Source organism: Mytilus californianus, unplaced genomic scaffold, assembly GCF_021869535.1.
Source record: "Mytilus californianus isolate M0D057914Y unplaced genomic scaffold, xbMytCali1.0.p SCAF_5, whole genome shotgun sequence".
Taxonomy (NCBI): Eukaryota; Metazoa; Mollusca; class Bivalvia; order Mytilida; family Mytilidae; genus Mytilus; species Mytilus californianus.
This window is the reverse complement of record NW_026262701.1, coordinates 11,669,081-11,681,450: the sequence shown is the minus strand read 5'-3', so window position 1 is coordinate 11,681,450 and position 12,370 is coordinate 11,669,081. Positions and strand designations below refer to the sequence as shown.

Here is a 12,370-nt window from a genome sequence, read left to right as displayed (position 1 = left end):
AATGGAACTGGATTCACTGGTGACTTGGAAAAGCAATAGGAAATCGGAGATATTAACAATACATTAAACTGTCCATCTTTCTCCTTGATCTATAATAAGATCACAAACTATCTTACCTCGGCACAACTTTTAGTAAATCTGGCACTAAGTAACTAGTCAAAATAATGCAAAATTCATCAATATAAAACACAGAAATTCTTATTTTACAAAAGCACCAGTACATCTACCTTATATAATAATTTTTCAATTAAATACAGATAAAATAATTAACCTGCATGATTTGAGGAAATATTTAATGTTGTTAGTTTAATTCTTTTCTTTTTATAACATTGCCTTAAATCATTGATAGGTTCAAAACTAGCCAAAGAGCTTAAGTAAAGCATGGCCACAGGATCCATTGTGCATACGTTATTTTCAAATATATTTTTTTTTTTATTTATATAATATTACAATGTAATAAATGTTTCTGACTTTTAACTGTAACTGTTTTAACACCATTGTCCTTTGGTATTAGGTTACTAAGATTGTTGTCTTATAGGCAGTCTTACCAGATCTCCTTATGTTTGTAACAATTGTAATTAACTCAGTCTTAACTTTCCCTTTCTGTTTACAGATTCAGTTGCCATGAAAACCTACCTGTATTTTAAAAATTGTAGACTTAAATATAGGATTTCCTCTGGTGAAAATAAGTCTTCTTAATTTTGGTGCACTTCTCTTCATTTTAATACTCAGTTACTTAATATTTTTCAAAAGATATTGCATGAAATGAACATATTTAGATAATCTTTGATGACAGAAATGTAAACTATCACATATATATATATTCCCAGTCTTTTGACAAGACTCTCATATGATAACTAAGTTCCCACTCAACTATCCATCACTTGAAATCAGTTCTGTATTACAATCCAACACTGAATGCTGAAGTTAGCAATTTTTTTAACTTGTAATACATGATGCTTAATGTCCTGAACTTAATATTTTTGCTCCAAGTTATCCTAATTTTTAGCTTAATCCACTTGACAACGAAAGTGCAAAGGTGTCATCAATTTCACCTGAGTGGCATCATAAATGATATTTTCCACTTCAAAATGAAGATTCCATCAGTAAGAATGTCTCATTTACATTAAGATGTTAACTTAATTCTTAATCAAACAACTTGTCAGGAGTCCTCTTGAAACACAACTTCAATTTACTGACTTGATCTTAGGTTTGTGTACCAACCCATCATCTTTTATTTAATTAGGATTTTTTATGAATATTGATGGTCCATTTATGGTTGAAATTATGGTACTTGTTATGGACAATTTCCCCATCAAAAGACAAACTGTATTTATAATCTGTGTTAATACTGTAACCCATAAATGTATAATGAATCTCACATTCTCAGAACTCCAGACATGGTTTCCTGGGAGTTTTAAGTAAAGTTATATGACATATTTGAGACACAATATAACGCCTTGTTTTATATTGCATGTATATGGTTATTACAACTGACGACTATGAACTACATTAAATCTTTATTTCATAATATCCAAAACTAGTATTAACCACTGTGTATAAAGATGAAAGTTAAAAGGGATTAAGCAAAGGAGTAAAAGTAAAATGAATCCTTAGAGATGTATATACATTCAGAACAATGATAATAAAAACTGCTATAAGAAATACAAATTATTTCTGTAATTTCAGATTGATTGCACCTTTTTTGGGGGGGGGGGGGGGGGGGGGGGGGCAAAATTGTATTTTTCCAGTTACACATAGGATGGCTTTGCCTTATCACCTTGATCTTTGACCTTTTACCATTTGAAACATATTGTAAATCTACAGTAACTTATGTTACATTTGGCCTGATGACGATGCTTGCATTTGTTTTGTTTTCTTGATTTTGGAGGCCAGTTTTGTGGGATTTAAAAAGAATAAACATATAACAATGATACCATTATAAAAGTGTAAAGACTAGCTATGAAGTTATGAAGCTGAGCTATCAGGAAAAATAAACATCTTAAAACTTATATTATATTAGGTCTTACACAATCTCCTATACCTTTGTTTTGAAACTAAAATAAGGAGCCAAAGGACCTTTTTTTCAGGAATTTCAGAAATTTGGGCAGTGAGTCTCTTACCATTCTAGAGTTATGCCCTTTATAACTTGGAAAAATGCAATTTTTTTTTCATTTTCACATTCTAACTTAAGTTTGCCTCATGCAAATTTTATGAAACTCATTCATAATGCTAAGAACCAAAATTTGCAGGCAGTGTTCAAATTTGGGCAGTGAGTCACTGACCTTTCTAGAGTCGTGCCGGCCTTTCTAACTTGGAAAATTGCAAATCAAAATAAAATAAGAAATAAAAACAAAACAGTGAAAATATGAAAATAACACACTTCACAAAAATACCTACAACTAGCTATATATATAGAACTCTATAAAAAGTAGCAGTGACAACAAACGCTCTAAACAAGTATTTTGACGTATTATGAGCAAGCTTGAGCAGGGGCATTCTTGTTGTCAGACACATTCTTGTTTTATTCTACATAAAAGTCAATGGAAAAGAAAATTTAACGATCTTTCATTAGAATCTACCTTAACAATTTACTGAAATTTTGCTTAAGTTTATTTAAGGGCTATATATATATAACTTAGAGAAAAGTAAAAAAGAGCAGAAAAAGCCAATTTTACCATCAACACATATTGACACATTTATTTACAATTTTGTCAACTGTTATAAATACTGTAATGCAAGAAGTAGGAGAATCAGTTTTGGCACAAGGAGACCTATAGGTTACAGTATATAGATATACAGGATTCAACAAAAAGTATATTTAAACAACTATGTTTTGATGATCTGCAAGATAAATGAGCTTTAAATCCCAAAAATAGTTACATTAATAAGATTATTTATGTTCACAACTGCCAAGTCAAATGAAAAATCTATGAAGTTCCATAATTGTATGCCAAAACTTCATTGAGTAATATTCTATAAAAGATGACATACATACATGGCGCCTGTTAAAACCTTGAAACCCGCTGCATTTTTATGCACCTGTCCTAAGTCAGGAGCCTGTTGTTCGGTGGTTGTCGTTTGTTGGTGTGGTTCATAGGTGTTTCTCGTTTCTTGTTTTTTATATAGATTAGACCGTTGGTTTTCCTGTTTGAATTGTTTTACACTAGTCATTTTGGAGCCCTTTATAGCTTGCTGTTAGGTGTGAGCCAAGGCTGTACTTTGACCTATAATTGTTAACTTTTTATACATTGTGACTTGGATGGGGCACTCATATCACATCTTCTTATTTATATTGTACTATGAATTTAATAGCCAGATTTTGGAAAGTTGTAAATGGACCCCAAAACACTCCTTACATTTCTTTTGATTTTTCTATTTAGAATTTTATTTGAAAAATATCTGTCTTAACATTTATAAACATCATCACAAAGTTTCAAGCATATTCTCAGATAATATATGTTAGTTTTTTCTATTCTGATTTGACTGAATTTCTAGTTTTCAACCTTGGAAATTGTGTTGCCATATAAAGTGAAATTGTATAGCCATCACAGTAATTATTTCTATCAGTAAACAAGAATAATTCATAAGTCAATAATGTGTCAATTTACATTTATGGCAGACGTCTGATAAAGACAATAAATTTACATCTACTGTGTGTGTCCAGTACTGATTTCCTATTACCATAACAATCCAAAGTTTGATTTATGTGAATTGATGGCAATCCAAAATTTTCCATTTAAAACACTGAATCAATGGGTTGCTGAATTTGTTCAATCAATTAACTGTAAATTTAGAAACTTTTTTGTGCATGTATAATTGTGATTGTTGATCATTTGAACTGAAATGCGAAGTTTGATAATATTACGAATTCAGGAAACAACGCAAAGTTTGTTTAGTACAATTTCAGGAAATGAGTATTTTAATTATTACGATTTCAGGAAATGACATTTAAAATAATGCTTTCGAAATTTAAAATGGAGTTTTGTTCTTTTTTTGCAACAAGAGTGCACACGCTGAAATGTCTCGCCTTCTCTACTGACCATTGATTTTATGTTGATAGTCCTAAATACAAAGCTTTACTACAAGTATCACATAAACTTAACATGATCCAAGAAAATGAGGTCCAGGTCAAATAAACCAAACCGGAAATACATGTACACCTTACAATCGTTCAATACACCAAATATAGTTGACCTATTGCTTATAGTTTCTAAGAAACAGACTTAAAAATGAAAACTAAACATTGACCAATGAACCATGAAAATAAGGTCGAAGTAAGATGAACCATGCCAGACAGACATGTACACCTTACAATCAATCTATGCATTAAATATAGTTGACCTATTGCTTATAGTATCTAAGAAACAAACTTAACCGTGAAAACTTAACATTAACCAATGAACCATGAAAATGAGGTCAAGGTCAGATGATACCTGCCAGACAGACATATACACCTTACAATCATTCCATACAACAAATATAGTTGACCAATTGGTTATAGTTAAAGAAAAACAGACCAAAACACAAAAACTAAACACTGAGCAATGAACTGTGAAAATGAAGTCAAGGTCAAATCAAACCTGCCAGACTGACATGTACATTGTAAAATATTTCCATACACCAAATAAAGTTGACCTATTGCATATAGTACTAGAAAAAAACACCACAACACAAAAACTTAACTTTAACCACTGAACCATGAAAATGAGGTCAAGGTGAGATGACACCTGCCAGTTGGACATGTACACCTTACAATCATTCCATACACCAAATATAGAAGACCTATTGCTTATAGTACCTGATATATGGACTGGACCACGAAAACTTAACCTTGTTCACTGATCCATGAAATGAGGTTGAGGTCATATGAAAACTGTCTGACGGGCATGAGGACCTTGCAAGGTACTCACATATTAAATATAGTTATCCTATTACTCATAAGAGAGAAATTGACATTACAAAAAATCTTAACTTTTTTTCAAGTAGTCACTGAAACAGGAAAATGAGGTCAAGGACAATGGACAGATGACAGACGGAAACTTCATAACATAAGGCATACAAAGTATGAAGCATCCAGGTCTTCCACCTTGGAAAATATTAAGCTTTTAAGAAGTTAGCTTATGCCGCCGTTGCCGCAGCTGTCGGATCACTATCCCTATGTCGAGCTTTCTGCGACCAACAAAAACTATGCCTTTGCAATTTTTTCAATAATAAGATTAATGCAATAATTTCCAAATTTATAATACTTTAAATTTGTGATAAATGTATGAGTTCTCCAGCTCTCTTGGACCCCAGCAGGGAAAGAAGAGAGTTATGTCACATTTACCTGCAGGACACTCCTGTCTTACTATGTTATAATATTCAATCTTCATCATTAATTGACAAAGAAACCCTTCTACTTTCACCTCATCAGTCATGTGACCATCATTAATTGAGCCACTGGACGTTAAGCAACCAACAATCAATCAATCAATCATTAATTGACAAAGAAACCCCTCTACTTTCACCTCATCAGTCATGTGACCATCATTAATTGACAAAGAAACCCCTCTACCCTCAGCCCATCAGTCATGTGACCATCATTAATTGACAAAGAAACCCCTCTACCCGCAGCCCATCAGTCATGTGACCATCATTTATAATCCTTTAGCAGGGAAATATTCTTCCTCTCATTTTTTCTTTCTTATTTTTATAAAGTTATAAAGTTTCAAATCTTTCATATTCTTATTTAATACTTGGTTATTATAATAGAGACTGGTTCGATTCTTGAAAATTGCAGACATCTTGGTGTCTGTGAGTTTTTCGTGTTGTTGGGATGCTTAATTAATGATGTTTTTCCAATAACTCCTTATATTACATGATGTGATACAAAATCCTTAATTCCGCCCTAAATCCAATCAATTGTTATTCATTAATATTCAAAGTATTTAGAACAATTACTGATTTTATATTCACTAAATTTACAAAATAATATTTATACATTTTCAAATACTTCAATTTCATTAGTTTTTTACTAACAATATATACCAGCACAAATTTTAAATATTTTAGCAGTTTCAGATAACACATTAAAGAGACTATACGGTAACAATTTTCCAAATCAGCCAACCTCAACAGTATTTAAATAAAAACATTTAATTTTATTCCCTTTAAAAATCAACAAGAGAAATTACGATGTTATCTTTGTCATAAATATAAACAGACATCAACATTGTCTCTTAGCAACATGTCAACAGGAACAGTTATTATATATATGGCAGTCATCTGTTGTAAGGGAGATAACCCAATAATATTACTGTTCCAAAGTCACACACTGACAGTTATATGTGAATAAATTGTACAAAATTTCTTTTCTTTTTTAGTAGTTAGAATTTTTTTCTCTTATTAAAATGACCCGCCTTGAATAATAACTTGAAAATTATTCTTATCAAACAAATGACTAATTGGTTAATGGCTGCTGGGCCAGCAGCAAATATTTCATGCATATTCAGGATGTCAAAAAAAAAGAGAAAAAACAACATTAACTTTCAGTGATTAGTAAAATCAACATTCTGAACATATTAAATAGAATCTTCATAATTCTTAACTTTGAAGAATCATATGAAATAATAAGTTCTTCATCACAACTACCATCCCCTAAAATAAAAGTAAAACTGTAGCTCTGCAAACCTGTGTTACTAGTACTTAAACCACTAGTCTTATTTTCTCAGGAGTGTCTGTTTAAACCTGATTCAAAAACATAGCTAGTTGATTTGTGTATTGCTTAATAATTAGTGGAAGTATGGAAAATCTAAAAAAGGTTGGATCAGGAGTTGACGGACTCTTTTGACTATTGCATTGAATGGAAACAAGAACATTACAGGAATTTATCCCTTTTGACACAAGGGTAATTTCAGAAAGGGCTATGAACAACCTTTGAAATGGATGTTCATAAAATTTATGTTTTTCGCGTAGCAAATAAGCTTGGTGCATGAAACATGATAAAAATGGAAAAACATGTTGGAACGAAAAATTAAACAGTGTATGTCTACTTATGTAACAAAGTATTTCATGTCTATGAATTTATTACTTGACTCCTGACATTTACCAGTACTTTCTCACATCAAAATCAGATTTATCAAGGCAATAAATAAAATAAAACTCATGTTAGACAAGTAGGAAATTTAAATCAATAACTCTTCATGACTTTGAATAAAATTTAAATTAAAATGGACTTACTGGAGATTTGTGTGAATGATACGATGATTCCCAAGTATCCATTTTTTTTTTTTTTTCTTTTTTTACAACTGAGAACTCGAAAACAACAGCGAAATTGAAATTATTTAAAACTCATTCACAAAGAAATGAATCAAGCATGTTTCTTATGGTGAAATTTTCCTTTCATATGATTGAAAGAGAAATAAAAGAACATATTATTTAATTTTCACGCCAATTTTTTAATTTAATAAGATTTTGTACAATAGATGTTTTATAAGAAAACAACCAAGTCATTGTATTTAGTATCAATATTATCAAAATATTGGTAAGGGGAGATTATATCTAACAGGTTAATTTTTCAACAATGAACAATGTGCATACCTCAATGAGGATAATGTGTAGGTATAGGAGTGTTTCATTATACTGGATGCTGAAGTTTGTTTAAACTTCCAAAACACAAGTCTATTTAGTGGAAGTAAACGTTGATTGCTTGTTTGTATAAAACGTACTAGTATAATTCCACCTTGTTTATGTAAAACGTACTAGTATAATTCCACCTTGTTTTCATTTAAAAATATGATGCAATTTTATTGGTCAGGTACATACACTTAAAAATCTACATAATATTATAAATATTGAAACATCAAGGTACTAGCTTCTTAACATTAAAAACAAGTTTGACAGTCAAACCCTATATCCTACATCAGAAATTTCTTCCCCTCTCCCCCTCCCCCTCCCCCCCAAAAAAAATTGACTATGTTCAACAATTTGCAAGTATTAAAGAAAATCAGAATCCTTTCCACATGCACATGTCAGGTGTATGTAGAACTGTTGTACAATATAAATATAGGTTCTAACTAAAAACTGTAGGAAGACAAACCCTGTTCTCTTTACAGGATTGATTGATTGATTGATTGATTGGTTGTTGATGTTTAACACCACTATCACCACTCCTGTTGCTAGATCTTTAATAGCCACTTTCTATTGGTGGAGGAAGCCAGAGTACCCAGAGAAAACCACTGACCTTCAGCCGGTCACTTAAGATAGTAGTGGAAAACACCTGGAGCAGGGTTCAGAAACCAAATCCCAGTGTGGACAGACTAATGATAGAATAGAGAATGGAAATGGGGAATGTGTCAGAGACAACAACCAGACCAAGAGCAGGAAACAGCCCAAGGCCACCCATGTGTTGTCAACACACCCAGAAAATCTGCACCCAGAGGCAGGCTCCTAAACAATAATGAATACTATTTCATGTTACTATCTCAAGTGACCTGTAGAAGATAGTTCATAGTAGTGATGACTGCTTACAACACTCGGCAACGAAAGACCTGCATTATAAAGGAAATTTCTCCCAACATTTATAAAGTTCAACAGCTATTTTACGTTTTTGTAGAAAAAAACTCTTTTAAAAAAAACTTTCCCATAAATGATTTATAGAGACTTAACCACTACACACACGTTATAAAAACAAAAGTAAAGGAACAGTCCTTTAATTGCTGTCCTTCATCTCAAAGTGAGTCCTTCAGCATAAACTCTCACCTCACTGCAGGTTCAATAGGGACCCTAGCACTAGTTAGAGTGGAAATATTTGTGAAATGTTGATTATGCTACATTTGTGCATTAAAGAACATAGGAATTGCAGTTTATAGACCAAATATGGTACAGGAATTGTCATATTACACAGACTATATGTGATCCAAGAACTATAGTACATGTATTACACATACCATATAAGGTGCATGAATAATAGCATTGCAACGAAAACATGTGGTGCATGAATAATAGCATTACACAGACCACATGAGGTGCAGGAATGACCCTTTGTAGTACTGGCCTCGCCATTTCAAATATGATTATCATATTCAGATTCAGAATTCAACCAAAAACAAACTGGATTTTGTGTATAAAGCAAAAACAATAAAACTCTTAAGTTCCAAGTAAAGTTTTATGATTGAGAGCCTAGAAATTGTTTACACAGACCACATGTGGTACAGGACTGTGAAATTACAGATACCAAAGGTGATCCAGGAAATGTATCATTACACAGGCCTAATGTGGTACAGGAAATGTAGCATTACAATCACCACATTTGGTACACAAAATGTAGCATTAGACAAACCACAGGTGGAACAGGAAATGTGGCATTACAAACACCACAATTTGTACATAAAATGTAGCATTAAATAAAATGTTATCACAGAGATATTTCTTGCCTTTTTGTAATTTTGATAATGTAAATGTTGAAATTAAAATTGTAATGAGATGTGCCAATGCTAATACAACTGCATACCAATACCATTGACTTATTATAAGTCGTTCCCTTTAAACAAACCTAAACACAAACATTAACTTGTAAACTATGTAAAAGTTTCAAAGTCAATGAACCATGATCAGGGGTAGGGCTATATAATCTCCATGGAAACGATACTTGCAAATGCCAATAAATTTTCATACCAAATATCAATGACTTAACATTAGCAGTTCATCTTAATCACAAACTAATACATGTAAACTAAGCAAAAGTTTCAAAGTAAAAAGACCATGACTGAGGGGGCGGGGCCAAATATTCTCCATGGAAATGAGATGTGCTAATGTTTATACAACTGAACACCAATTAACATTGGCCTACCTCTAATGGTTCCCCTTGAACTGACCTAATCACAAACTAATACATGTAAACTTAGCAAAATTTTCAAAGTCTATAGACCATGACTATGGGGGCGGAGCCAAATAATCTCCATGGAAATGAGATATGCCCATGCTTATTCAATTGCATACCAAATATCATTGACCTACCACTAGTGGTTCCCCATAAATTGACCTAATCACAAACTAATACATGTTAACTATAAAAAGTTTCAAAGTCAATAGACCTTGACTGAGGGGGCGGGGCCAAATAATCTCCATGGTAATGAGATGTGCCAATGCTAATACAACTGCATACCAAATATCATTGACCTATCACTAGTGGTTAACCATGAACTAGACCTAATCACAAATTAATACATTGTTGACGCCGCCGTCGCCGCCGACACTAGAAACAGCATACCTATGTCTCGCTTTTTGACTCCGTCAAGGCGAAACAAAAACAGTATGTGGCACAGGAGTTGTTGCATTACAAAGAACACATGTGGTACAGGAAATGTTGTATTACAGAGAACACATGTAGTACAGGAAATGAAGCTTTACAGAGACAACATGTGGTACAGGAAATGTTGTATTACACAGACAACATGAGGTACAGGAAATGTTGTATTACACAGAACACATGTGGTACAGGAAATGTTGTATTACACAGAACACATGTGGTACAGGAAATGTTGTATAACACAGAACACATGTGGTACAGGAAATGAAACATAGCACAGACTACATGTAGTACAGGAAATGTTGCATTACAAAGAACACATGTGGTACAGGAATTTTAGCATTACAGAGAACACATGTGGTGCAGGAAATAGTGCATTACACATACTACATGTGGTACAGGAAAAGTTGCATTACACAGACCACATGTGGTACAGGAATTTTAGCATTACATAGAACACATATGGTACAGGAAATATTGTATTACACAGACCACATGAGGTACAGGAAATGTTGCATTACACAGACCTTATGTGGTACAGGAATTTTAGCATTACATAGAACACATGTGGTACAGGAAATAATGCATTACACAGACTACATGTGGAACAGGAAATAATGCATTACACAGACTACATGTGGTACAGGAAATGTTTCATTACACAGACTAAATGTGGTACAGGAATTTTAACATTACACAGACCACATGTGGTACAGGAAATAATGCATTACAAAGACCACATGTGGTACAAGAACTGTTGTATTACACAGACCACATGTGGTATAGGAATTTTAGCATTACAGAGAACACATGTGGAACAGGAAATGTAGTATTACACAGACCATATGAGGTACAGGAAATGTTGTATTACAGAGAATACATGTGGTACAGGAAATGTTGCATTACAGAAAACACATGTGGTAAAGGAAATGTTGTATTACACAGAACACATGTGGTACAGGAAATGTTGTATTACACAGACCACATGTGGTACAGGAAATGTAGTATTACACAGAACACATGTGGTACAGGAAATGTAGTATTACACAGAACACATGTGGAACTGGAAATGTTGCATTACAGAGAACACATATGGTACAGGAAATGTTGCAATACACAGAACATGTGTGGTACAGGAAATGTTGCATTACACAGACTACATGTGGTACAGGAAATGTTGCATTACAGAGAACACATATGGTACAGGAAATGTTGCAATACACAGAACATGTGTGGTACAGGAAATGTTGCATTACACTGACTACATGTGGTACAGGAAATGTTGCATAACACAGACTACATATGTCATAAGTGATTTACATAGAGCTTCTCTGATGAAGATTTGTATGAAATTTTTACTATTAAGGTAAAAAGGTATTATTCAAACATCAAAATAAAGACAAAACTTCCTTATATAAGATTTTACCTTGAAGTTCTTGTCAACAATCAAAATACTCTGTCGTCTACCAACACTCACTTTCCTCTTCGATTTATCCTCCATTTCTAAATCGATGTTTCTAAATCGTTTTAAATTTCAACATTTAAATGTAAGCAAATTGTTAGAAACTATCATTTATTTATGATTTATTATTCAAAATCATAATTCCAAATCACTGGAATGCAAAATCGAAGTTAATGTACGATACAATTTATCTGATTTTTGTTCCGATTAATCCTCTGAAATACACTTAAATTTAGGAGATCATTTATCTCTTCTGATTCCTAACAAACTGGGTATGTCCTTTTAGACAAAATCTGAGTATATATCATAGGTAAAAATCAATTGCTGATGACAATGTCAAAGTTCAGCCATTATCCATCAAAAACTGTCAAAATGTAACATTTAAATTGATGTAGATAAAATGCAGACACAATGTAATTTAATTTTCCACCTCCATCCACAACAATAATTAACAGTTTTATCTCTCTAAATTTCTGTTAACAGATTCATCAAACTGTCATCTTTTAGTCATTAATTTAACGATTTTATAATAATCTGTTCCTTTAAACTTAAGTTTAAACTGTATCCAATAGATGCAAGACTAAACAAGAATCATGATTTTTTAACATCAACATTAT

General features: G+C 32.6%; 1 protein-coding gene across 4 annotated transcripts in view; it reads right to left on the bottom strand.

Annotated features, from left to right (window-relative positions):
* Window positions 1–12,370, bottom strand: part of LOC127702245 (dynein axonemal heavy chain 5-like) — a 113,468-nt gene that overhangs the window by 79,472 nt on the left and 21,626 nt on the right. The window contains exon 1 of one of the 4 annotated variants that reach the window (XM_052206351.1): window positions 11,718–11,908. The exons of 2 other annotated variants lie outside the window; for them this stretch is intronic. In XM_052206351.1, coding sequence (XP_052062311.1) covers window positions 11,718–11,792 — 75 coding nt within the window. In that variant the 5' untranslated portion in view covers window positions 11,793–11,908. Of the gene's footprint in view, window positions 1–7,221; window positions 7,396–11,717; window positions 11,909–12,370 lie in introns of those variants that run through there. One more of the 4 variants, XM_052206354.1, reaches the window with a different exon arrangement.